The sequence below is a fragment of the Bicyclus anynana genome, chromosome 20 (genome assembly GCF_947172395.1).
Source record: "Bicyclus anynana chromosome 20, ilBicAnyn1.1, whole genome shotgun sequence".
NCBI classification, from domain to species: Eukaryota; Metazoa; Arthropoda; class Insecta; order Lepidoptera; family Nymphalidae; genus Bicyclus; species Bicyclus anynana.
The window spans coordinates 13,960,636-13,988,525 of record NC_069102.1 but is presented as its reverse complement, the minus strand read 5'-3'; the positions used below and the strand labels follow the sequence as shown (position 1 = coordinate 13,988,525).

General features: G+C 43.1%; 3 protein-coding genes across 3 annotated transcripts; 1 reads left to right on the top strand and 2 right to left on the bottom strand.

Moving 5' to 3' along the window:
* Positions 1-454: 454 nt before the first annotated feature.
* Positions 455-6,490, bottom strand: LOC112044826 (guanine nucleotide-binding protein subunit beta-5). Its single transcript, XM_024080802.2, has 4 exons — positions 6,186-6,490; positions 5,209-5,345; positions 3,160-3,294; positions 455-2,829 (listed from the first exon to the last, which is right to left on the bottom strand). Exons 1-4 carry the CDS (start codon positions 6,304-6,306, stop codon positions 2,158-2,160), a joined length of 1,065 nt encoding a protein of 354 aa, XP_023936570.1. The 5' UTR covers positions 6,307-6,490; the 3' UTR covers positions 455-2,157.
* Positions 6,491-6,950: 460 nt separating this feature from the next.
* On the top strand, positions 6,951-14,386 carry LOC112044825 (pachytene checkpoint protein 2 homolog). Its single transcript, XM_024080801.2, has 3 exons — positions 6,951-7,833; positions 11,894-12,151; positions 13,057-14,386. The coding sequence occupies exons 1-3, from the start codon at positions 7,120-7,122 to the stop codon at positions 13,372-13,374; spliced, it is 1,290 nt and encodes a 429-aa protein (XP_023936569.1). The 5' UTR covers positions 6,951-7,119; the 3' UTR covers positions 13,375-14,386.
* LOC112044835 (endoplasmic reticulum metallopeptidase 1-like) lies at positions 14,338-26,553 on the bottom strand. The gene is made up of 6 exons (XM_052887978.1): positions 26,397-26,553; positions 25,015-25,260; positions 24,189-24,465; positions 19,331-20,550; positions 18,937-19,029; positions 14,338-18,155 (listed from the first exon to the last, which is right to left on the bottom strand). Exons 1-6 carry the CDS (start codon positions 26,433-26,435, stop codon positions 17,388-17,390), a joined length of 2,643 nt encoding a protein of 880 aa, XP_052743938.1. The 5' UTR covers positions 26,436-26,553; the 3' UTR covers positions 14,338-17,387.
* Between the last annotated feature and the right edge of the window lie 1,337 nt (positions 26,554-27,890).

The following is a 27,890-nucleotide window of genomic DNA, read 5'->3' as shown; positions in this document are numbered from 1 at the left end:
ACTTCACACCCGCACGAACTTGCCAAGCTATAGGCTGTGGAGTTGTAGGGCTTTTTTGTGCAAAAAATATCCTTACGACAATCTGAAATATTTATAAATCAAGTAATGGATGGCTGGACGTAGGTAGGGCTTTTAGAAGCGTCTATACTGAGCTGCTTGCGAGTGCATTCTGCGGCACATTTAATGACGTTAGTCCAGTGAGGGGTCGACCAACACTGCACACCCCACTGCCGGGTCACCTACCCCATAGATATGTTTGTATTATCTATGGGGTTATCATTCTAGCTTCTTGAGAACAAAACATCCATCAGCTTTTGAAACTATGTGCATAAAATATTAAACCTAGAATACCACAAGACATAATGTTTTATTTTACATGAATTCGCTGAACACAGGTCAAAAGAAACATTTCAAACAGCATTTGTTTGGTAGCAGATTTGATGAAAAAACAAAACACTTCTAACATCTGAGTTTATTGTTAAGATCCAAAATTTGAGGTAACACATTTGAGTTCAGAGTCACAAGAATTATATTACTTGTTATCTACAGAGTGCAAATTGGCACCTGCATCTAACATGATATATCCCGAGAGCTGGTCAACATTTTTGGGTAGGTATTTGAACAAAACTAAAAACTTGTTCTTTGCCTCTTCTATACTACCCTAACACAGAACATGAGACTTGGCAAAGTCTTTTGGAAAAAATACACTTGATTTTTCTGACAAAGTCAGGCTTTTTATTTTTTTTTTTGTAAGCATCTAGCAAAGTCAAATACACCATCTAGGAAATTTTGTGTATTTTTTTGCTCTTTAACCATTCAATTTTAAAGCATATTTTTTTTTAATAAAAAAAACCCCACAAATCCCCAGCCTACGTGTTATGGCAATACAGAAGAGCTAAGTAAAAGTAAAAGAACCAGTATCACAAATACCTAACCAAAACGTTGACCAGCTCTCACACCAAAATATCTATATATCTTAAATGGCTACTAATACTTAAAGATAGTTTTATAATTATGAGTAAATACATCTATAACTACATACTTAGTAGGTATTGCAGGAATATAAATTAATACTTTTATTTGGAATACAATATTTTTATGCACCTACATTTTTTTTTATTATCTATTACATAATATTCTATTCTCTTATATACTAAAATTTATAAATACAATCATGTGCGACTAATTAACAATAACGATTATAATAAAACTAATGAATAATAACAACAGATTCTTTGGGATTGTCTCAATCACTAGTACAGGAGCCCAAGGGGATTTTGGGATTTACTATTGCACCCAGCAAATGAACATGAGGATACCTTGTATGTTATTCAGTATCTTAAATAAAAACACTTTACGTTTAGGACAACCCAGCATATTAGTAAAACTATGGGATCATCAGATATTCAAATGCGTCAGATTAAGGTAAGGTTAGTTACTACGCATGCACGCTATGCATTTCGACAACTTAAGCGTAACCAGGGAGTGGGATAGTTTTATCCTTATAATTTTTCCACTTGTTGTCTCTACCAAGGTATTATAGTAGGTAGTGTCTAATACACTCACGGTATCCTCCTTTACATTCTTATATTCATCTGACATGCTCGAGTGAATCCCAAAATCCTCTGTTGGGCTACCTTACTAAATAGTAAGCGGCTTAGGTCCACATGTGCAAGCCGCATACTCGGTCATAGTATTTTGTTTTTTTTATAGTACAACATTTGACTACAACCATTCCTGAAGAAAAGCCTAATTGAATGGCCCACTACAGGGCCAGGATTCTTTATAGGAGCTAGGATTTAAGGCTTAGATCCACCACATTGCTAAAATGCAGGTTGGTGGGCTTTGTGTAATAATGTTTTGAGTCTATTACTCTCAGATATTATTAATTACTGGGACTTTTTAACGTGCTGTTTGAGACTTTGATGCACGGATGGGACACACTAATAACTTGACAAATCTGGACTGATATTTTTTTAGGTCACAATGAAAATAAAGTCATTTTATTATTATTATGTCCTGGCTACACAACAAAAGGTGAAGCACTCGACATATCTTTCCTTTCATCTTTTGGAGTGAGTACAACCTATGTAAGAGGGAGGGACAACAGACAAGTACGTAGATAAGTTTCAAAAGGGTCAAAGTATTTACCCGTACTTAAGCCCACACGCGCAGCGTAGTGTCCCACGACGCCGTGGCCACAGCCGTGCCGTCGGGCGACAGCGTCAGATGCGAGACGCGGTGCTCGTGGCCCGACATGATGGACACACGCGTAGCGCGCAGCGCGTCCCACGCGCACGCGGTGTAGTCGCCGTAGCCCGCGAACAGCAGGCGCCCGCTCAGCGACCATTCGACTGACGTCACACCGAATATGAGACTCGGCTTACCGTAGCGCGCCACTTCTCTGTCGGCGCGCAGATCGAACAGGCGACACGCAGAGTCGTCGCAGCCGGAGGCCAGCGCGTCGCCGGCGGGGTGGTACTTCACCGCTGTGACGTCACTCAAATGCGCGTCGAAGGCTTGCACGGCGTGCCCCGAGCGCATGTCCCACACCAAGACCGCGCGGTCGCCGCCGCCGGACACGAAGGTGTCGCCCAGGTCGGTGGGCGCCAGGTCCAAGGCCAGCACGTCGGCCGCGTGCGCCTGGAAGCTCTGCAGCAGCTGGCCGGACTCCACGTCCCACAGCGCGGCGGTGCCGTCGCCGCTGCCGGTGACGAGCTGGCGGTCGGAGTTGGGGAACAGGCAGGCGGACACGTAGGACGTGTGCGTGGCCACGGTGCGCTTGCGCGACGCCGGCTCCTCGTCGCCGCCCAGCGGGAACACCGTCACCTTACATTCAAAACGAGGTTTGGTTTTAGGGTTCCATAACCAAAATGTAAGCAAATACTAAAAAAAAAAAATTTTTTTGCTTGGTTTTACTTGATATATATAATGGCAACAGGTAGGTACACACTTTCAATGTTGACAGAATATGTAGTTACACTGTATAAAAATACAATGAGGCAATAGACCTGATTTTTTTGCAGTTTTCATGAACACATCATGCGCGAATCTGACTTGCACTTAACCGGTTTTTGTATAACGAGCTCGCATAATCGATGAAAGTGCTATGTACGAAATGATGGAACAGCTTCAATGATAAACACAACTAGCAGTCACCTTGTTGTCGAGCCCGCCGGCGGCCACTGCCCCACCGGAGGGCGCGTAGGCGCACGCCATGACCCACGTGCTGGGCATGGGGATAGTCACCTCCTTGGCCGTGGAAAATGCGTCCCAGATTATGAGCTTGCCATCCTGAAATGTTAAGTCAAACAATAAGAATGATGACTGTTTATTAAATTGTATATAAATTAGGAATATTTGCCAAAGTTGGGCAAACAGACAAAGTTGTTGGTGTCACCTTAAATTAAATAAATTGTAAAATATGTACCTACGTCTGAATAAAGGCTATATTATATATAATTATTATTATTATTATTAAATTAGGAATATGCTAATAGTAATGCAATTTTGTAAAGGTAACAGAGTATCTGCGATCATTACTTCCGGAGCTACAGGAATTAAAAAGGTCAGATTTGCGGTGCTGCCGCGGATCCCTGAAAACGCCCCATACAAAATGGTTACGAATTAATGACATTGTAAGTCGTAATGATCGTTAGATTTGTATGGACGTTCAAACAACATTACATTTACGTTTATAGTTCATGTATTGAAAAATGTCACATTTAATGTAAGGAAGCTGTAACTGTATGAATTTTCATCTAATTACGATAAAAGATTTGTAATAGATTTAGAAATTTTATAATCTTATATATTTCGCAAATATTCAGACAATCTTTGTTTTATAAGTATAAATTAGTAATTAAGAGGAAGGCCTTCAACACGTGTATCTTGCCATGCCTAACATACGGCTGTGAAACCTGGGCGCTCACCATGGCTCAAAGGGCTAAACTGGCCAGGTGCCAACGATCCATGGAGAGGAGCATGACTGGCTACAAGAAAAAGGATAGGGTAAGAAACACTGACCTTCGAACTAAAACTGGGGTCACCAATGTTTTAACTCGTGTCGACCAGCAAAAGTGGCGATGGACAGGCCACATGCTAAGGGACACTACGGGGAAGTGGAGCAGACTGGTGATGGAATGGTACCCTAGAGATGGCAGAAGGAATCGGGGTAAACAGTTCATTAGATGGGAGGATGACTTAAAGCTCACAGCAGGTCCAAACTGGAGAAGGGTCGCATTAGAGAGAGAGCAGTGGAAGTCGCTGGAGGAGGGCTATGCCGAAAGGCACACTATGTTAAGAGATATTCTTTTAAAAAAAAAAAAATGAAAACAAAATGTATTGTATATATAATTGTAATTTCTTAACACAGAATAAAGGGCTTATTATTATTATAGTTAACATTGACCTTATTTACCCCAATGTATCACAAAAATCAAAATCATGGTCATAACTTCCAACCCTACACCTGACAAGTGACATGTGATCTATACTAATATTATAAAGCTGAAGAGTTTGTTTGTTTGTTTGATTGAACGCGCTAATCTCAAGTACTACTGGTCTGATTTGAAAAATTCTTTCAGTGTTAGAAAGCCCATTTATCAAGGAAAGCTATAGGCTATATATTATCTCCCGGTATTCCTACGGGAACGGGAACTACGCGGGTGAAACCGCGCGGCGTCAGCTAGTGTAACAATAATTCAAAACTAAATTTGTAAGAACTATCTTAAAACTAAATCTGATCCTACATAATATAAAACATTACTTAATTATTCATTTATGACAAGGTCTTCCTGAAATTCTGTCTGCCTACAGCAGATACATATACAATACATAACAAAATATATTGTACATAGTGTTTTAAAAATTATTTATCATGATTTATGTTGATGATCTATGGGCCATTATTTTATATTTTTAGAACCAACTTCAAAAAAGGCAGAGGTTATAATTTTGGTGGAATCTTGTTTTTTAGCCAGACAACTATAAAAATGATATCATGATAAACTTAAAATGTAGTCATCAAAGTTTTCTGCACTAAAATTAGCAGTGAACACTTGAAGACAGACTAAATTGGGTTTATTGGTAGACATAGAAAAAATTGTCCCGTCAACCAAAAAAAATTTTGCTAAATGAAACCAGAACCTGTAAGATTTAAGTTATATATTTGTATCAGAACAGAAAAGAGTTAATCATTCAACTAACCTGAGAAGAAGACACGAGATGGCGTTTGTCTGGTGCCCAGTCACAGCAGAGCACTTTGGCCTGGTGACCCTTGAGCGTTCGCCGCATCTTTAGGTTGGGGATATTGAGGGGCTCCAACCTCTCTGCCACACTGATCACTACATGGAAACACCTTTGTTAAATTAAGTTTTTACATTTCTTGTATATTTTGATGGCCTCTGTGATGTGTGCGGTGGATTTCCAAGGAGATCCTGGGTTCCATCTCTGGCGGGGTCAATTGAGGTATTCTGAATTGGTCCAGGTCTGGCTGGTAGGAGGCTTCGGTCGTGGCAATTTACCACCCTACTGGCAAGACAAACCACCAAGCAATTTAGTGTTCTGGTATGATGTTGTGTAGAAACCAAAAAGGGTGTGGATTTTCATCCTCCTCCTAACAAGTTAGTTTATTTCCATCTTCAATTGACTTAAAGCTACACTATCCACAAGTAACATAGGCTAAATTTTATTTTGGAAAAAAATAGGGTTCCGTAAGATATTTGGGGTTTTCGGACACAAGGTGTAAAAAATCAACCAGAAAAGTTACTTATTTTGCGTACGGTGTCTAAACTATAAAAGATAGAACCATAAAATGTTCTAATTCATTGAAGATCTTATAAATATCTACAAAAAAGTCCGCGACAGACTATACCTATCTATTATCGAGTGAGGCCCAACAATAATTTATTTATATAAAAATCTTGAATCTTTAGGGTAGGGGTGGGGTAGGGTAGGGTAGGGATAGGGTAGGGGAAGGATAGGGGTAGTTGAAAGTTTACATCAAGTTTCACGCGGACTTGTGATTTATACCCTCATTGTTAATTTAAAATTGTTATTTAAATCAACAGCTCTGAACATCAATAATAATTACGATACACTGTAGAAATAGTTCAGATTATTGTATTCGCCAACAAATGCTGCGCGCGGCGCAGGGGTACGCCGTGAGCGGTTCAGTAACTCACGAGTGACATCGTTCAGTTTCTGGCGCTCTTCTTCCAGCTTCTGCTTGAGTGCTTCCGCCTCGCGAAGCAGCGACTCCAGGGTCTCCTCGGGGCTGGCGACCACCGCCGTGTCCGCCGCCATGCTTCCTTGTTGTACTTTTACCACATTATTAATTAGGATCACTAATACACAATCGAACTATAATGTTCTAGGTATTGAATAGTATAATTTTCTACATTTTTTAATAAAAAAGTATATGTATTCCCAAAAAAAGAAACAAATCTACGACCACAGACGACAGACTACGACCACAGATTAATAGATACTAGACCATAGACTGCACAAACGTCAAAGATTGTACTAGTAGACCAAAGAAGTAAGGAACTTATACTCTTCGGGTATTAGTGTTCTGTGTCTGTGCTCTATGGCATAGACACATTCATAATTTTTTTGTTTAGTTTGTGTAGAGCATTTTAAAAACAAACAACGTAGGTGAGAATGAGACAAATATATTTTTAAAAGGAGATTCATATTTTCATTGCACTTGTGTATATAAAAAAAACATAGACTCGAATTGAGAACGTCCTCTTTTTTTTGAAGTCGGTTAAAAATTACTTAGGGCCGTTGCTCCTTACTCTTTTTTCATTGAATGCAATGAACACTGGACCTTCATTTGTGGTCTGTGCACTGGACAGTACTATCGTCTGTGGTAGGCGACCAATACGTCCATAGAGTAAAATGAATACGTCATTCTATCCACAGACGACAAATGAAGATTCTATCAACTGTCAAATTCAAATCTGAAATCAAAATTCAAAATCAAATTAAGAAAATAACGCTCAATTTGATTTGAAACGAAGCATAATAAAACTTTAATTTCATATTCTTATTTCATAGTGTTGAGTATTCACACTATTAAGATTTTAATGATAGAATACATTTCCGTCGGTCATTATGAGAGTTCCACTTCCACTTCACGTAGAAATCGTACAAAAGAGATCGAGTCGTGCGAATAAGGATTTTATAAAACAAATAGTGCATTCTTATTTAGCAAATTTTGCGACTATATTGCCCGGTGCGACGTTATCCAAGGAGTTGGAAGACGTTCCCGCTGTCGCGGAACACGTCAAATATATAAGCTTTTGTGATGCGGAGCAGGAGGCCGAGGTGGCCGCGAACGAGTGCGAGTTCATATTCCACGTGTGCCGCCTGGACACAGCCGGCGCCGAGGTGGACAGTGTAGCTGACGCGGCCGGCGACGAGATTACAGCTGCCACCGTGTGGGCGCTGCCGCACGAGGAGCTGCACGGGCTGTGGGACAGTCTCGTGTACGACTCTCAGCTCAAGCAGGACGCGTTACGCTTCGCCGAGACGGCCTTCGAGTTCGGCGAGCGCGGCGTCGACCCCAACGTGGTCGGCGTCAACCGCGTGCTGCTCTTCCACGGGCCCACGGGCACCGGCAAGACGAGCCTGTGCCGCGCGCTGGCGCACAAGCTCGCCGTGCGGCTCGACGGGCGGTTCCCGCGCGCTCGCCTGCTGGAGATCGACGCGCACAGCCTGTTCTCCAAGTGGTTCTCGGAGAGCGGCAAGCTGGTGGCGCGGCTGTTCGAGCGTGTGGGCGAGCTGGCGCAGGACCCGCGTCTGCTGGTGGTGGTGCTGGTGGACGAGGTATCATATCACTATCATCACCATTAATAACCATTTGGAGCACACAGATCCTTAGAACAAAAAAAATCTTATGAGCATGATTCAGAATGCAGTGCAGCATGAGTCAGGGCTAGGCTAATAGTCCAGCACTCTGGCTCAATGCAAATTGGCAGACATCTTACATAGAGAAATAAGAAAATTCTCAAGTATTCCTCAAGTATTAGTCAAGTAACCCTCTAGTTCTGAGAGGAGACTTTTATTTAACAGAGTCAAATATGGGTCGTTGTTAATGATGATATTTAATTTCTGGTAAAGCTGTTGTAAGCCAAGTGACTTCTTATATTCTTGGTTTCAATATAGCCCCTGGTATGCACCTCCAGATTTTCAGTTATGCACATTTTAAGATGGTATCATACTTGTATATAAATAAATAAATAGAATAACTTTCAAGTAAAGTTAGCTCAGGTGCATTTGCAGTGAGAAAAAAATTTCTTAATAGAAATGGTTCAATTTCCATTTTCACACAGGAAGTTGTAATGATTTTTAACTATTTTAAAATAAGTAATGTAAGATTTTTTAAAAGACTTGTTCTATCGGCTCTTCTCAGTCTTCTCTTCTGAATTGGGGAGTCTTTAACTAGACTTGCTATTTCAAATGTGTTTTTAAACTAAGAGTATCTAATGTCATCATCATCATATCAGCTGCTGGACGATGGACAGACTGTATGACATAGAGCTGCAGTGGGTTTCCATCATAATATTTTGTATTGTGTAATAATAATGGAATGGCTTGTGATATAGTGCTAGTTGATCGGTCGGTGCGCCGTGCAATAATTGTTGATATCACTGTTCCACATGATGATAAATGGTTAAAGCTGAAAAGGAAAAAGTATCAAAATACTTGGACCTTGTTCACGAGATTACCACCATGTGGAATGTTGAGTCAACTCTTATTGTTTCGATAGTTGTTCCAATCAATGATCTTATAGCAAAAAGCTTCAACCGGCTCGAAGGACCAATTTGTAAGGGCCAGGCCACAGGTTTACTAGTTAAAAACGGCTTAAAACGGGAACGTGTATGGTGACGCTTAGGCACTTGGCGTAAAAGTCGTTGATATTATTTAAAAGGCTGTCAAAGTCATATTATCTATGACACCACATACGTTCCGTTTTCGGCCCTTTATTGTAAGGCACAGATAATATATTTATAGGCATTTGCGTCGCTAACACACTCCACCCCAGTGCTGGATCAGCACTCTAACCCAGTCGGCGGAATATACGACGCGTATCGTCGGCCACAGAAACGGACGGAGTGTCGCTCACGTCCAGTACCAGCAGGCGGCCGTGCCCGCCACACTGCTCCTCCTTGATGACGGCGCGGGTCCTCGCGCCTCTTGCCACGTTGAGGTCGCTCGTGGATGCGTATTTGTTGACCCCCTAAGGCTTGGAATCTGTAGTAGGGTAGTAGCGCAAGAAGTAGGCATGCCACCCTGCAATGCCTGGATCGGTGACTGTGGTCCAAGCCGGCAGACATTCCGCTTATTGGAACATTTAATAAGGTACCTGAAACAAATTGATTATAATTTTCAACCCCAGTTGTCGCAGGCTGAATCCGTACTAAGGTGAGTGGAGCATAATTTTCCTTTAGGTCCATCTCTGACATCAAGATAAGTGCCTGCTCTGTGGGCCCCTGTATTTGAAATTTTTCTGTTGAATGATTTAGTGCTCCACCCCAGTGTAGGCTACAATAGGGTAAAGAGCTTTGTTTTGCGTCGTAATCCATGGCGATGAAATTACTAATTACAGGCACCGACTTAATGTGGTCATCCATTTGCAGTTGAAGCAGTCGCTGTCCTTCGTAAGTCGGGGGAAGTATTTTTTCTTTACCTATTATAATTTCTAATTTTCTTATTTTTACGTTTTTACGGTCAACAAAACATTTAAAACATATTACGTATGACGGTATTAAAATTATCTCCACGTGCGACATATCAGTGCCGATAAGTTTATTGTTCATTAAAATTACGTTGTCGCTAAAAACATCAAATTGAAGCGTTCTCAATGCGTACGCGCTGCTGTTCAGTGCACGGACGGTAGGTGCCGGTGCATAGTTTGCTGTCTCAATCGACCGCGGTATCTCTCGCTCTCGTCCCGGCGTATCGATGCAGTACATTTGTGTATGCGATTTTGGTCTGTCAGTGGTTCGACTAAAAAGTTCAAATTGCTTTACCATTTCGTTACAGCATTCGATCGCATTGTTGTCCATTATGAAACACACATCTGTGATGTTTCTATGTGCGCGTAATTCCACTCGTTCGGCGAGGTGCGAGCAAGTTAGCAAAACAGTTTTCTCATTACTAAGTGAAGCGGCTGTTGTCTCTGTTCCCATCGACCTGTGTATTTTAATGCTTATAATATTGGTATTTGATAGATTACACTGTTTCTTGTGACTTACATGTATTATTTCGGTGCTCGATTTGATACTCGGTTCTGTTCTACCTGTGTAACTTTCTGTTTTCTTTTTCTTGTAGTCGAATAACAGGCATTGATCCTTAGTGCAATAGTTATTTTTGCTACATACCGGTGCCGAGCAAGTGCTTAATAAGTGCGTTGATGTTAGTAAGCGTTCATTTTGTGGCATCATAATGTTATAATATTTACTCACGACCTTTGTGTGATATTTATCGTTATTACTACCCGTAATGTAGTCTTTCGTCGGTAACTTAGACAACACGGCCGAAGTATGATGAGTAACTTTCATGATTTTTAGGTGTTCTTCCATGTCACCTATGGACTGGACTTTGGTGCTGCCCGTGTATGCAGGTAGGTTTTCCTTGGTGCTGATATTGCTAAGCTTAGCGTCGGATGCGTTGTGGTTGGAGTTGGCTGTACCATTCAGTGCGCAAGTCAACACTCGAACAGTCCCATCGGTGCCACCGTCTGTAGCGGCGGGCGTGCACAGCTCGCCTAAACGTGAACCATAATGCTGGTCGAGCTGCGCTGACTGTTTGTGTTGGCTAGGCTGCAACCAACTGCCTACACTATCCTTAAAAGTACGCACCTTATGCTCCTTTGATAGCGGACTGTATTTTTCTTTTTCTAGTGCCGCAATATCAGCTTGCAACCTTTTCTCAATCAGTTGCATATCAATGCGGGCCTTTGCTTCCGCTGCCGCTAGTTCTAGCTGTGTTTTCTTCGCAAGGTAGGCTGCTGCGCTTAGCTTTCTAGACCTACTTGTCCTCCTGTGCGTAGAAGCTCCATCCGGTGCCACTGCGTGGCTGCTAGTGACTTTGCCACTGGTGCATGCTTCTAGCTGATCTAGAAGGCGTTTTGTTCCTTCCTCTGACATGAGCGCCTGGTTACCTATTAGTTCTGCCCTTGCAGCTCGCTGGATCTGCTCCTGCTCCGTTAGCTGCTGTTTTTCAACAGAGCTCCATCGGTTCACCATAATTGGCGGTGGAGTATGGAACATACCACAATTATCCGGCTTGAAGACCAATTTGTAAGGGCCAGGCTTAATAAAAACACAGGTTTACTTGTTAAAAACGGCTTAAAACCGGGACGTATATGGTGACGCTTAGGCACTTGGCGTAAAAGTCGTTGATATTATTTAAAAGGCTGTCAAAGTCATATTATCTATGACACCACATACGTTCCGTTTTCGGCCCTTTATTGTAAGGCACAGATAATATATTTATAGGCATTTGCGTCGCTAACAACCTTCAGAAGCTTTCGCTTAACTGTTGGATCAAGAGTTGGATACAGAAGGCAGTGACTTTTGAGACGGCGCGAATCGTGAGGAGGTACCTCACTGTGGAGCCCTGACACCAGTTGCTTGGACACTCAAATGTCCCGCAGCGGGAGGGTTAATATTTTTTTAAGATTTTAATAGTATTTTGTATATTTTGTATGTTTAACATTGTTAAATATTTTTTAAAAAAAGGAGAAATAAATGATAGATCAGGAATGGTTTGTATTTCTGTATTTAATGAATAAGTTCTTTCACAAATGGAAAGTTACTTTATCAGAGAGTAACACAGGCTATATTTCATGCCCACACTCCCATTTCCATTTGATTATGAGGTGGAGTCGCTGGCGGCGGCTCGGAGCGCGGCGCTGCGCGGCCTGGAGCCGTCGGACGCCGTGCGCGCCGTCAACGCCGTGCTGACGGCGCTGGACCGGCTGCGGCGGCTGCCCAACGCGCTGGTGCTGGCCACGTCCAACGTGACGGGCGCCATCGACGTGGCGTTCGTGGACCGCGCCGACATGAAGCGGCTGGTGGGCCCGCCCACCGCGCGCGCCGCCTACGTCATCCTGCGCGGCTGCTGCACTGAGCTGCAGGTATACACTACACCATACAAGTCCGTATTATCACTCCGGTATGAGATAAACATTCGCATTACCATATGATACTTGACGGCCTCCGTGGCGCAGTGGTATGCGTTGTGGATTTACAAGACGAAGGTCCTGGGTTTGATCCCCGGGTGGGCAGATTGAGATTTTCTTAATTTGTCCAGGTCTGGCTGGTGGGAGGCTTTGGCCGTGGCTAGTTACCACCCTACCGGCAAAGACGTACCGCCAAGCGATTTAGCGTTCCGGTACGATGCCGTGTAGAAACCGAAAGGGGTGTGGATTTTCATCCTCCTCCTTACAAGTTAGCCCGCTTCCATCTAAGACTACATCATCACTTACCATCAGGTGAGATTGTAGTCATGGGCTAACTTCAAACAATAAAAAAGAAAGTCCCCTCTCGAAAGCACGGCAGCCTGACTCTTTAGTGGGCCATAAAACTAGGCTGATAATGATATCAAATCTCATGCTATAGACATTTGTAAAAAAAAGTTAAGCTGTACTGTTTGTGACACATAATAAAGACACTAGCGGACGCCCGCGACTTCGTCCGCGTGGTATTTAGTTTTTCACAAATCCCTTCGGGAACCATGGATTTTACCGGGATAAAAAGTTAAAAAGTAAATATAATATATCTTAATACCGAATTTCAGCTAATTCAGTTCAGTAGTTGAGGCGTGAGAGAGTAACAAACATTCATATCGCAAATCTCGTGAAACCATGGATTTTTGCGGGATAAAAAGTAGCCTATGTGTTAATCCAACCTCCCTGCCAACTTTCAGCTAAATCGGTTCAGCCGTTCTTGAGTTATAAGTGGAGTAACTAACACGACTTTCTTTTATATATATAGATAGGAGGAGAGGAAGTAGGATATAGTAAAATTGTCAATATTTCAGGCGCGAGGAATGGTGCACCCGTGTGGCGAGACGCTGTTAGAAGCGCGCGCGTTGGCTCTCGCCGGCCCGCTGGCGCGCGAGGCGGAGGGCATGCGCTTGTCGCTCCGGCTGTGGGCGGTAGCGGAGGCGGCGGCGGAGGCGGGGCTCTCGGGGCGCGCGTTGCGAAGGCTGCCCTTCCTAGCGCGGGCGCTCCACACGGCGCCGCGCCCGCCGCCCGACCTGGCGCGCTTCGTAGAGGCCTTGCTCGCAGCCCTGCGCGCACATGTCGCGGACTGTGATGACTTGCGCGACGCTGCCAATGTGCACACCAATGTATAAGTGATAGTTGTAATTAAGCTAAGTAGTAAGATTTAAAATTTATTTTTATGTATAATCTGTAATTCTAAATAGAGCGAGAGTTATGCGGGCTAGTCTTAACTGTACACAGACATTTTGATTGTACAGTTAAAACTGCAGGGTATGTAGCTTTAGGCCAAAATTACTTTATTTTATTGTTGCTATAAAATATTTTAATGTGCGCCTCTGTCTAATGTATAAGGCTACTGTGATAGAGAAGTACTAGCTGATGCCGCACGGTTTTACCCGCGTGGCATAATGAACAAACTCTTCGTCTTTATATATTAGTATAGATTTATAGACAATGCAACTTGAAAGTACATACATTTGGTACATGTTGTTCAACATAATGTTTACCAACTTACTACAAGTCAATTGTATGTATATAAATAGCCTTTTATTTTCAAACAGCGTTTAGTTACATGAGTTTTGAGTATGATCTGATTATAGTATGTCCCGCTGTTCGTAATGTCTCCTGACATAGGCCTCCTTCTGCTGATTCCACTGCACCCTGTCGGCCGCAACTCTGGTCCAGCGAAGCCCCAGGGTTAAGTGGATGTCGTCTTCCCACCTTGTTGGACGTCCACGTTGTCTGGTATTATCTCTCGGGTACCAGTGTTGCCTGCTTGCTCCATTTGTCAGTCTTGCAATGTAACATGTGATCCATCCAACCCCATTTCAAGTGGTCGATTCTTTTGAGAACATCGGTAAGCTTTGTCTTGTGTTTGAAATAAAACACTGGACAATTGTATGTAAAGAAGTGAAATACCCCATGGATAGACCTGACTCCTGCATATACAAATACCAATAACCTATGCTTCTTAGAATAGGTACTCATAACTGACAACTGCATAAATATTGTGACGAACCAATTCTACGAATTACAAGTTTGACACTTGCATTAGTAAAGGATGTGTGTAAATAACTTCAAATGAAACGAATATGTAATTAGTATATTTCATTTAATTAATAAATAAAATTCAATTCTTTTGTACGCATATTTTATTATTTACCTACTCATTTAGTGGTTCAGAAGCTGCTGTATGGATTACAAAAACCCAAACTTAAAAATCCTCCATTTTTAAATTAAAATATAAAAACTATTAACATTACTGTCAAGTTTGGGAGTAAAACAATTGCCAATTTGTAATTAATCGAAACATTAGCTACTAAATAATTATTAAACTAACAAAATGTTTACAAATCATTAGACAATTTATAGGTAGTTTATTATCCATAAATTATACCGGCCTATAGAAAATGTTAAAACTCTACAGTTTGTTATAAAAACGTTAATAATAAAATTGAGGATAAACTTAGTTTCCTAGGTACATACTGGGGTGCATAAATTGGAATCACAATGAAATAAACGATAAATAAATCTAATAACAATATTTATAACGATTGTATAACTTAAATTTTAAATCATCAATAAAAACTTAACAAAAAGGCACCAAGCTCAACTGCCACTGTACAGTGGCAACTACCTCTGTAGTGTCAACTCCATCTGAGCAGTGTCAACTGCCACTGTACAGTGTCAACTGCCACTGTACAGTGTAACTGCCTCTGAGCAGTGTCAACTACCACTGTACAGTGTCAACTGCCACTGTACAGTGTCAACTGCCACTGTACAGTGTAACTGCCTCTGAGCAGTGTCAACTACCACTGTACAGTGTCAACTGCCACTGTACAGTGTCAACTGCCTCTGTACAGTGTCAACTGCCAATTCAACAACACTAGCTACGCAGCGCGTTCTAACTCCATACCTACACCTTAGAACATTACTAAAACTAATTATAAAATATATATAAATATATAATGTGTTCCCGTTAGATGAGACAAATAGAAACAGATTTTTTCTGCTTTGAAGTTAAAGGACATTTTTATTTAACTTATTACGACTCTTTACAAGACTGTTTAATTAAAAATGATTTATAGATTTTTCTTGATTACATAAACAATCTATTAAAGTACGATGTAATAACTTTATGACGTCTCGGAACATCGTGCATTAAGATGCGCAATACAAAATTTTAGGTATCAGCGGTAACGCAGTTTTTTTCAGTGCCTGACTGACATAAGACCTGTCAGTTCAAGGGAGTACCTACGTCATGTAATGTCACACTTCTACACGCCTAAATCGACATTTGGTACATATTATAGTCATTCATATTGTCCCAAAATATTTAAAACTAATTCAGTGCAGTATTACGTCTTACCTACAGCGTTTAGTGCATGTGAAGCTGCAGTCACCTAAACCTACCGTTTCCCTACTTAACTCTAACTTAATCTTGTTCTAATGACTTAATGTCTATTGTCTTTTGGCAATCACGTTTGCGACGGCTGTATTAGCTACCTAATGTGCTGTTCCTTATCTAAGGAGTAAGCAGTAATATCCGGCCGCTCAGAGATTGCGTTTCTGACAGGTCGTGATCGAATGGTTTTGGGAACATTAAATTACAGTAGGGTAGTTGACTCATATCAAATTTAATATAAACAATATTAATTTCGCATAGTACATGGAATAAGAATCCGAAATATATCGAAATTAATTAATTAAATTTAAGGATTTCTTATAAAACCTAATTAAAAACATGTATTTTTCAAATTTTCTAAACGTAAAAAACGATAATACTTTATGTACTAAACGTCAAACGAATTGATATCTAATATTTTTGTCAAACGCTCCGTTTGTAAGGAATTTGTTACAGTGACGTCATGAAACAGTTGAAATATATACCGTCATGGCCGACAGGCGTTTTGGGTCGTATTGTCAAAAACATATTTAAAAACTAAAATTTTCATGTAATCACGTCTTTTTTTTTCAATCTAGTAGAACTATAATGAACTATTTAAGACCATTAAAAAAAGTGTCAACTAGCCTATTGTTGCCTCGTTTTTTGTCTCATCACTACAAGGACAAACAGTTGGCATAACCTTGAAACAGCGCAGTCAACAACCTTGTACGCCAGTTCGATCACGATCTGCCAGAAAAGCAATCTCTGAGCGTCCGGATTGTAATATGTTGAGATTTGGACATTAATTTGTTAGATACTTATACAGGGTGCTCGGGAGTATTTCCCATAACTCAAGGGTTAAATTCTTTAACAAAAATAAATTCAAAATGTTCAAGGAACATATGTTCTTAAATAAATATTTTCGGAGTAAATAATAATTCTTTGGTAAAAAGTTCTTAATATGTGTCCCTTATACGCATCCTTATAATTCTGACGTAGTTAAGTTTTACGCATTTTAAAATGCAAGCATAGATAAAGGCGTGCATTACATGGACAGTCTGAATTATTTGTATTTATATGAAAACAAAAAGTTTTTACTTTTTTAGGTAATTGCATAACTAATATCTTTAGTTATGCAGTTTTGTTCCTATAAGTGGACTCGTCAACGCCTTGAAGTTATGGGAATAACTCCCGAGCACCCTGTATACATGAAATAATATCCAGTCTGTTGTTACACCTACACCCGCAATGCATTTATATAACTACTATTGCTCGAGTTACTAATTAATCGTAATTGCACAACCTACACCTCGCTTTCAATTAATTTTACCTATGTATACCGTCAGTGTCCTGGCGTTTTGTACCAGGGTAGTATTCATTTACACGAGCAGCACGTTGCCAACGGCAGCTGGCAATTGCTACTGTCGCCGACCGCCGTCGACTGCCGTTGACTGCTGTGGACTGCCGTTGACTGCTGTGGACTGCCTTCGACTGCGGTTGACTGCTGTGGACTGCCGTTGACTGCTGTGGACTGCCGTTGACTGCTGTCTACTGCAGTCGTCGATAGCAGTTGCTGCTCGTGTAAATGAACCCATAGTGGGATTACCTAATCGAGCCCATGATCATTCTGACCGCTCTCATTGTCCGGACATATTCAAAAACTTCAGATGTTCTGCGTTCTCCATTGATCAGAATGTTCTGCCTATCTCGTTACATATACAGAATTCAGAACCAGTGAGAGCGCTAATCAGAAGCGTGCTAGAGCCGCAGCAAATGCAGATCAACACCCCAGCCCGTCGGTGCGGTCCAAGCGGGCAACTCGCGCAGTAACCTCTCATGGCGCGCCGTCCGCTGCGCCTCCCCCGCCATAGCGTGCCCCGCTGCTGATACATCCACCCACGCCCCTTCAACAGCATCTGCCCCCCGAACAATATGACAGTTCAGTATCCAACTGAAATCAGGTGTGACCCTCGCGTTGTGTAACGCTATAAAGTAAGTGCGACGAACACCCCATAAGGGGCCTAATTGAGGCGCGCCGTCCAATAAATCGCACCACGGTATGTGCGCACCAACCGCTGGGGCCAGTATCAAAACGACATGCGCCGGCCCTGTCATGTTGAGGGACAGCGTGACGCGTTGTGGTGTGACGTCATCTAACCGCGCGGTTACATTCAAACGCACAGCGGGCGGCTCGTCCGTCCGCACGCGCTGTCCACGCGCGACTAACGACATCACTGGCAGGAAGTAGGGCGCGCCGCAGTACGGCCAGCTGTCGCACTCTTCTGCGGTGTTGGCCTCTTCAGTGCTGGCAGTCAGCATGGGCGCGAGCACGTCGCGCACCGTGGCCGGTGTGTTGGCGTCGAGCTCGGGCACCCAGTAGAAGTGCTCCTGTCGCTGGCCATGCTGGGTGCGCCGCGCGTGGAACACCATGAGGCGCTGCGGGCGCTCGGCGCTGTAGGCGGCGCCCAGCGGCCCAGCCAGCACCAGCGCTGTGGTCACAGCACACAGCGCCACACCGCCGTATATCTGTGAAAAACAGTTGTTATTAGCTATCTATAAATTAATGATATCACACAATTTCCATGATTATTTGATCCCTCAGTTTTAAGTCACATTAGTGAGACTCACTCAGTAGTATGACGTCACATATTATGCAATTTTATTAAAGGACATGTCCCAATTTTGTATGGAGGGTGGGCCTTTATTCCGATTGTCAACTAAGCAAAACAAATTATTTTACAATACAGGGCTTAAAACCTAAAATAAAAAAACAAAATAAAACCTGCATTATTTAAAATTAATTAAATAAAATGTATTTTTTTCATTAGCTGACAATAGCTGACTTTAATTTATGAAATGACATTATAAATGATTGACAGTTCTAATATTAGTAAATAAAAATTATAATAATGTACTCTGCTTGCACGCCTATGAGGCAGATTGTGTAGGAACATTAAAATGTAACAATATCTGTATATGACCACATTCTGGCAATAAATTATTTATGATTTATGAACATTAATTAAGAATTTTTATCATGGCAACATGCTTGTAACTCACACCCTGACAGATTGTCAGTGATCTTCGCGTAGTAGCGTTCACTCATGGTATTTTCAAAGCAATTTAAGGATGTTTTTTTATTTATCTAATTAATACGGGTTCCAAAAATTTTGAAAATTATTTTCTCAACAGCAATTTGTTTCTTCAATCCATAAAAAATACTATCGAACTGCTTATAAATTATAAATGGGACATGTCCTTTAAGCAACAGCTAATGTACTAGGAAGCTATTCTGCTGTATACTCACCAGCCACTTGGGGTTCTTGGCGGCCACCACCAGCGGCAGCATCCAGCTGAAGGTCAGCAGCGTCAGCGACGACACCAGCAGCGACATGATCACCTGCGGACGAGCGGCAACATTAAACGCTTGGTTGAATTTAGTACATAACGATAAAATATGGTTTTTAATTAAGACTTCAGTTTCTAACAATGTTTTTATAAATCGCAAGTGCGAATTTTGTATATTAGACAATTAAATACGCAAGAGACTGACCCAATGGGAAATGGAAGCGCTTTTGACCTCACGATTGAAGTCATTTCGTCGCCCCATTACACTTTTCGTAACGCATTATCCAGCTTTCTTCCCCAATTTTAACCTCAAAATGGCTCCTTTACCCAGTACAAACATGACCCGGACTCACGTCGGGCGGCAGCGGCGTGGTGCCGGCGCGGCCCATGATGGGCGCGAACATCTGCACCGAGTTGAGCGCCAGGTACGCGCACTGCAGCGCGGGCAGCGCCGCCGCCGCCGCGTGCAGCGCCGCCCCCCGGCGCCCGCGCCGGCCCAGCAGCCCGCCCAGCGCCGGCAGCAGCCACAGCAGCGGCACGAACGACGAGCGCAGCCCGCCCGCCGCGCCCGCCGCCGCCAGCGCCGCGCTCCACACGCACAGCGCGTCCCGCCACGCGCGCCACGCCCACCAGCCGCGCGCCAGCCGCGCCGCGCCGCCGCCCAGCCACGTCCCCCACGTGTGCCGCGCGTCCGCCCAGCAGCCCGCCAGCGCCGGCAGCGCGTACAGCGGCAGCAGCAGCGCCGTGCGCGAGTAGAACGCCAGCCGCGCGCCCGCCGCGTGCAGCAGCGCCGCCGGCACCAGCGCGGCGGCGGCGCCCGCCAGCCACGCCAGCAGCACGCCGAGCGCCGCGCGCGCCACCACGCCGCACCACGCGCGCGCCGACATGTACAGCCGGCGCCGGGCGTCGCGCGCCGACAGCGCCAGCTCGGCGCCCGCCGCCAGCAGCGTGAGCAGCAGCGCGGCGGCGGCGGCGGGCGCGCGCGCCGACACCACCAGCACGCCCAGCACGTCGAAGAACACCGGCTGCGGCTCGCGCTCCACGGGCCGCTCCAGGCGCGCGCCGGCCAGCGCCGCGCGCGCCAGCGCCAGCACGTTGTCGCCGGTGCGCTGCAGCGCCGCGCGGGGCACGCGCGCCGCCGCATCCAGCCGCGTGTGGTACACGTAGCCGTCGCTGCTCCACGCCAGGTCCACCCCGGACAGGTTGCCGAAGTCGCGGAAGATGCGGAAGTCGGTGTCGGCGGGGATGAGGCCGCTCTGGAACAGCTCCTGCGCGAGCGAGGAGGCGAAAGGGTGCGGCGCGGCGGCGGCGTACAGCTCCACGAGCCAGGGGTCGTGCGGGCCCGCCTGGAACAGCACCTCGCGGCCGCCCGCGCCGCACGCCTCCAGGTTGACGAAGGAGCGCACGGCGCGCGCCCAGCGGTGCTGCGTGACGAAGGCGTGCGAGGCCTGCAGCACGTTCTCCTCGGCGCCGTTGAGCAGCAGCAGCACGTCGTGGCGCAGCGGCGGGCCGGCCGCCAGCGCGCGCAGCACCTCCAGCCCCACGGCGCAGCCCGCCGCGTCGTCGCTGGCGCCTGCGCGGAGTACACACATGTAGCATTGTATACTATACGCATTATACGAATGTAACAGTAACACAGGATTTTTAGCAGACTAACAGTAGAGTCGCTAGTCTGTGGAACAATCAAAAACCGTTTTACCAGATAGATTTTGGGTAAAAAAATATACATTCAACATCCTAAATCTATAAAGCCTTTAATTTTGTTGCATAAAACATTGTCTTATTTTTGACCCAATAAATTTTTTTGTTGGCACGAAACCGGTGACTAGGGAGATGACTTTTCATATAGTTCAATACTATATAACCCTAAGAAAATCACGCTTAATACTTAATCAAAAGGATGCGAATCTTTGTTTGGTTTTATTAGATTTTACAAAATGACGAAGTGGTTAAGTACGGCTACGTGTCATGCGATGCTATATTCAAGTCCTCGGTCGGCTATGAAGCATAGCATAGTGGTTTACCTCCAGCACTGTGACGTCACAGATGACGCGGTCTAGCAATTAACAGGTCGCGCGGCGCTCCGAGCCAATCAGCGCAATCAAAGCTGATAAGTTAACTAACATCAATTTATATTCGGCCTATTTCGATACATTCCACCAATTCGTTAAAGGCAAGAGGGTCTAATTAGTCTTTATGAGCATATAATAAGTCCTTGTGCGTTGTGCCCCGAAAATAAATAGAAAACACTTGTTCATGACGTTACTGATGTTTTTTTTTTTATTAGTGAAGAGTCTGATGAAAATGATGAATGTAACAAACCATGGTATACCTACTGTGACATTTTACTTCGAAACCATTTTCCAGACTTCGATGCGTCCGATAACAAAACATATCGCACCTACGGTGCAATAACGTCACTTATGTATCTAACGTATTTTTTCAGGAGAAGCGTTTGAAAATTGAACATCCTATTAAATTGTAAAATATTACTCGACTAAAAAAATAAGTTGATAATATTACTACTACTTACTATTATGATGATACAATCGTTTAAAAATTACAATCCTCGCAGAAGTGACGTTATGGGTCTAGAAAATAATTTATCGGTCAATTATGTCAAAGCAAATAAAACACGTCATCATCCATTTCTAAAATTATTTATTCAAATAGCAAAGGTTTGAAAAATCCAATGTTAAAATCTTAGTTGAAAATTTGGAGTATTTTCTTATAATCAGTTAAGTTTTGAAAAAAATTGCATAAGTGACGTTATTGCACCGTAGGTGCGATATGCTTCCTGAAAGTTGTCCGTTGAGGTTACCACTTGATTTTAAATATAGGTACTAGATACTTACTTATTCTACAAAAATCGGCTCTGAGGTTTTTAATTGTTATACCATATAAACCTCCTGAAGGTCTGAGAAGTGAGAAAAGAGTATTTTCCTTTTATGACATCAAGACAAGTTAAAAAATTTTTTTATTGGAAGTTTGAACTTTATAAGATAGAAACGGACTCTTTTGCATGGATTCTTCTCGTGGATTATTAATATTCATTCATTCAGTGGCGCTAACATGCGACCAACGAGATAATCTCGTGACGAGAAATAGACAAAATTAGAACAATTGCGGTGCAACCAGGAATACTCTCTTTCACTGTATTAAGACGAAAGAGATGGGACTAAGACATATCTACGACGATATCTTGTCCATTTCTCTTCATTGCAGTCGAGATTGGAAACTTTACCACCGCACCGGACAATATTGCTCGTTTGTCGGATTTTAAGAACGCCCACGCGATTTCGCCCGCGTATTTCCCATTCAATTCGTATTCCCGTAAATTCCCGGAATTCCTTGGGAATACAGGGACAAAATACAGCCGATGTTCATTGGGGATAATGTAGGATTCTATTTGTGAAATTTTTCAAATCGGTGTAGTAGAAAAATTGTAAATAAAGATAATTTTCTTTTTTTTTCCAATAGATATGTAGGTGTAAAATAAAAGTGTTAGAAGTCAGAAACAACGTACCTACATAGGTAGTTTCGAGATGAAACGGTTCGGAGAACACTGGAATGACCCCAATGGCTTCAGACAGAGTCATTATCATAACAATATATGCGTACTATGCATAATGACTATTATTTTTTGCGACCCTTTTGTTTAATGTCCAAAACCTCGAATTTAACGAACTAAATATTATATGGAATATACATATTCGCATTAAATACCATTTGTCGACTTTAATGAGTAGATTACGAGTTACGAAACATAAAGTTCTTATTAAGGAAGTAAAATGAATGGTTCTTTGATGTTTATCCTGTACTGTACCATTCATCCGGCTCTGACGAAACATTGATGATAAGTGATGTTATCTACGAACGATTCTGAATGAATACAATCATTTCACAATAGATAGAATACGAGTCGTTAAGTGGCATTGTAACACATGCACATGACAGGAATAGATAGTGTTGATTGAGAATAGATTTCTATCGTCATTTTAGGTTGCGTACTTTTTTGCGGCATATTTCTAATCGAGGATAGAATGATTTGTGGCTTATATTAAAGATATCACAGGATGTTCTACGTCGTCGTACAATTGACTGTAATTAGCGACTGGACACCTCGGTACAGCAAACAGGAGAACGTGGGCGGACGCTAACACTACAGCGCACCACAATGTCTAATACTTCTAATACTACTCTACAATATCTATGGTATAGACTAGTATTTCTTCTCTCGGGCCCGCAAGGGCCCGGGGGGAGACACGATCGGGGCGAACGCCCCCTGCGTGTGGCCATTCATCGCATAGTGTAGAGACACTATGGTCCTTGGGTGTGCCCCTAAGAGTAGGGGTTATTTTCTTTTCTTCTCCTCATTTCATGCTCTCTTCATTATTGGTTAAGTGGTCTTCCTTTCTTTTGTCTTCTAGCTTGGTTGTCTAATAGGATGTCTCTGGGTAGAGCCATCCTATCAGGTGGGCGAGCGTGCCACGGCGCTATGTTTCTTATATGCGGATTTAGCGCCGTTTCTGTCCGGGCATATGCTCGGACCGCCTTGATCGTCTCGTCTAGGTCCTCGATACGTAAGTATCTCGCGATCGTTCGATTCCTCACGTATCGAGGGGCGTTCGTTATCCTGCGTAGAGCGATGGATTGTTGCGCTCTTAGTGTCTGCCTGTTGCTTTCACCTGCCAAGGCGTACCACGCCGGCGTGGCGTACGTAAGAATGGGGCGTACGTAGCTTTTGTACTCCCTAATCTTAGTTATTCTCGGCAAACATCTTGAACATTTTAAATGCGAAGTCGATTTGTCGGTCTCTTTGGTGGGGTGAAGGGAACACGGGGAAATAAAGAGCGCGCGCGCGCCGAGCCGGTAACCCCGAGACCCGTGAGGGTCTGCGTGGATGATCTCTCGTCGCTATTGGTCAATCAGTCCGTCTTGTCCATTGTCTTACAGTGTACCTGCGCGAACTTTCCCCCACTACGCCGGTTTTTGTTCAAGATGTTTGCCGAGCGCTGTACACATGGCTCGGCCGCTGCCGTGCGCCACTCACTCACCGGGGCTGTCGGGCACGGTGTCGAAGTGGCAGTTGAGCAGCAGCGCGCGCCGCGCCGCGCCCGGCCGCCCGCCCGCGCCGCGCGCGCGCAGCACCACGCTCTGCACGCCGCGGTACACGTGGCTCATGCCGTCCAGGAGCCGTGCGTCACTCACCGGGGCTGTCGGGCACGGTGTCGAAGTGGCAGTTGAGCAGCAGCGCGCGCCGCGCCGCGCCCGGCCGCCCGCCCGCGCCGCGCGCGCGCAGCACCACGCTCTGCACGCCGCGGTACACGTGGCTCATGCCGTCCAGGAAGCCGAGCGCGAAGGCCCCGCCGGCCGTGAACACGTCGTGGTCCACGCGGTTGTGCGCCGACGCCGCCGCCGCCACGCCGCGCGCCGCCGCCGTCAGCACGCGCACCGCCGCCACCTCGTTCTCGTAGCTGCCCGCCACCTGTCCCCATAACAGACATCTTATAACCAAGCAAATTGGCGTGGTCATCGCCACCATACGTCACCATTACGTCATCAGCCGATAGACGTCCACTGTTGGACATAGGCCTCTTGCATGGACCTCCAAGCACAACGGTCTCCAGCCGCCAGCATCCAGCGGCTCCCTGCAACCCGCTTGATATCCTCAGTCCACCTAGTGGGGGGTCGACCAACACTGCGCTTTCCAATGCGGGGTCGCCATTCCAGCACCTTCCTTCAAACTATGTGGCCTGCCCATTGCCACTTCAGCTTCGCGACTCGCTGAGCTATGTCAGTGATTTTGGTTCATCTGCGGATCTCCGCATTTCTGATTCGATCACGCAGAGAAACGCCAAGCATAGCTCGCTCCATCGTCCGCTGAGTGACTTTGAGCCTTCTAATAAGGCCCATAGTCAGCGACCAAGTCTTGGATCCATAAGTATATAGACACAAAAATTCAATAAATCAATATAATTCAATAATTCCATGAACAAAAAAGTGAACTACAAATAAACTTATAATATTCAAGTACCCTCGGGCCTATGGAGGTGAGGTTGACGAGATGCTCGTAAGCGATCTCAGCGATGAAGCGCTGTGGCGGCGCCGAGTGGTCTAGAGGCGCGGGCAGGTGTGCGTCGGCCAGCGCCGCGACCAGCAGCGTCAGCGCCGTGGCTACAGCCGCTGCTGCCAACCAGCCCAGAGACACCACACCCGTCTCAGGGTCATTCTCCTTTACCAGCTTTGTACTATCAAGGCGATGTGCTTGAGGGCCTCCCTCCTGGCAGTACACATAGAACATAATACAATACTTTTTATTTGTCCACACAGATTACTTTAACAGAGCAGTCTTTAGCAGAGTGTCTCTGTTTCCTGTCACCTACAATCTGAAAACCTTCAAGACAAGAGTGAATAGGCACTTTGTAGACTAGCACATCCCATCCTAGACCTCACCATTGCTATCCATCATGCATACTTGTAGTCAAGTGCAAGCCTATTGACTGAAAATAAAATAAAATTACTTGCTTTCCCAGGATTTGAAGAACATCTTTTTACCCGACTACAAGAAGGGTTATATTAGTCTGAACTAACCATTTTAAACATCTCAAATACAAGCTGCTATTTTCTTTTTACGGTGTTCAAAGCATAAACTGTTTGTTTTCTCCAAGTTTACAAACATAATTTTTTCCAAATGTCTAGACATTCATCATTTTATTAATAACCCATATTTGGCTCACTGTTGAGCATAAATGTCCTCTCAGAATAGCCAAATGCAGATTGGCAAACTTCACACACGTCGAGGAGTAGGAAAATTCTCAGGTCTGCAGGTTTCCTCACAATATTTTCCTTCACTGTTTGAGACACTTGATATTTAATTTCTAAAAATGCACATATCTGAAAAGTTGGAGATGCATGCCCCGGACCAGATTTGAACCTACGCCTTCCCAATCAAAGTCTAAAATTCACTAGGCTATCACATTATAGATGTTGCTATGTGCTAACATGTGTACATTGTAGGTACTTATACAAACTTGTGTACTAAAGGTAAAACAGGTTTTTACCAAGGTCTTGACTTAACCACAACTCAACCAAAACTCTACTTACAAAATTACTACTCATTGTAGAGTCTGTAAGACTACTGGCAGTAATTAAAAGCTTTTGAATGATTGCGGTTATAATAGGTCAAGCTCTTCTATGCGCACTTTTTACTATTACTATGCCAATGGTCTTTAAACAATTTTATAAGTACCGAAAATATTGTTAAATTTACATTTGATAAAAATTTTAATTCAGTCAGAATTCATAATAAAATAGTTTTTTAATATGAATGTAATTATTATAAATGTGTAATGATTATATGAGCTTTGCTGCTATGCAGATCACTGAATAGAATCACTAAATATTTTTTAAACTTACCATACTTCTGATATCCCTTTTCTTTTTGTTCATAAACATATTTACTAATTAGATCTCCATTAATACGCGATTTAATTTATTTTTCCTATTAAAAGTGCAATAAAACACAATAAACACCCATCAAGTAACAAATCAAACTGTCAAAATCACGGATCACTTCACGGATGACCGAAATTAAGAATTGTAAATGTCAATGTCAAAAACTCTAGCTGTCAAACCATAGTCAAGTTAAGTCTATGCATGTCTGTTATGTATTTGTGTCGGGTATACAGACAAATTAGTTAGGGACCTGACTAGCTAGATGTTACCCCTCACAAAGTATAAATATAAGATCAAAGATCTTACGCGTTTATAGAGTCAGTTTCTATAGAATCGATGTTTTAATGAATTTATAATCGGCTTTTTCGTGCTCCCTAAAAATGTCGGTCTGTGTAATTTAATGGTGTTTTTAAACCATAAAACTACACAAACTGACTCTTTGGTTCTATTTACTAAAAGATAAACTTAATATTTAAATAAGACTTCGATTCATTAATAAGTATTTCTAACTGGAGCGTAAATAATTGATTTGATTAATTGATTTTTAAATGTCTCTATTATTAATATAATATATTGTAACAGTGTTATTAGAACAATAGACTTGAAAATAATTCTTATTGCTAACATGCTATGGTCATTTGTTTGTACAGGCTTATACACCTTTATAAACATTTAGAATGATGGCAGGAAAAACAACTTGGACATAATTTACAAAGTAACAAACTATTATTAACTTGAGACATGTAGGTACCAACCTACCACAGCTAAGCGCCCGTTTGTTGCAAGCACTTATGATAATACATGTACTTTTCTATTTATTATATTATTACACAGAAGTAATTTTACAGATGGTAACTTATTCTACTATGGTATTTATAGTATAGTATTGAAATAAACTTAATTTTTTTTTGCGGGTAACGCACAAATATAATGAGCAAACGGGTCGGTGAAGGGTAAAGTGTAAATAATTGGTTTTTGTGGTTTGTATTTCGAAATAGGTTATAGGTAGGAAATTTGAAAAGGAAACTGACCTTTTGATTTTCTGTTTGTTCTTCTGTTTTGTTTAAATTACGCTCCCACATTTCTTGCGGTAATAGTTAAGTTTTAAACTGTTTCTCTGAACTGCAGTTATTGTCACGGTTTAAAAATACTTTTTAGCACACAAAGCAACGTTTAATTTACAGAGTTTACAATTCAATTCACTTGTCTTGCAAATATAATGTCCAGTCAGAGGACGGCGCGGGAGTAGAATATAGAAGTTTTAGGTACGATAGCTGTATTAGTGTGTGTAAAAATTATTGCGCGTGTGTACTGCACACAAAGTGTAAGGCAAAAAATATCAAAATATATATTTTCGATATGTGCGTTTACCTCGTCCACTTCGAAAACGACAGAAAAAAATCTGGGTTGGTTTTTTTGGATCGATGCAACTCCATAGCTAATTCCCTTAAGGTC

Coding starts and splice junctions, on each gene's coding strand:
- LOC112044826 (XM_024080802.2), bottom strand. CDS start 6,306: ATGGCGGCGGACACGGCGGTGGTCGCCAGCCCCGAGGAGACCCTGGAG. Junction 3,295..5,208: donor ATCTCGTGTCTTCTTCTCAG/GTTAGTTGAATG, acceptor TTAACATTTCAG/GATGGCAAGCTCATAATCTG. Junction 2,830..3,159: donor CCGGCGGGCTCGACAACAAG/GTGACTGCTAGT, acceptor TTTGAATGTAAG/GTGACGGTGTTCCCGCTGGG.
- LOC112044825 (XM_024080801.2), top strand. CDS start 7,120: ATGAGAGTTCCACTTCCACTTCACGTAGAAATCGTACAAAAGAGATCG. Junction 7,834..11,893: donor TGGTGGTGCTGGTGGACGAG/GTATCATATCAC, acceptor TTTGATTATGAG/GTGGAGTCGCTGGCGGCGGC. Junction 12,152..13,056: donor GCTGCTGCACTGAGCTGCAG/GTATACACTACA, acceptor TCAATATTTCAG/GCGCGAGGAATGGTGCACCC.
- LOC112044835 (XM_052887978.1), bottom strand. CDS start 26,435: ATGTTTATGAACAAAAAGAAAAGGGATATCAGAAGTATG. Junction 24,466..25,014: donor TCACCTCCATAGGCCCGAGG/GTACTTGAATAT, acceptor TTATGGGGACAG/GTGGCGGGCAGCTACGAGAA. Junction 19,030..19,330: donor CCACGCCGCTGCCGCCCGAC/GTGAGTCCGGGT, acceptor GCTCGTCCGCAG/GTGATCATGTCGCTGCTGGT.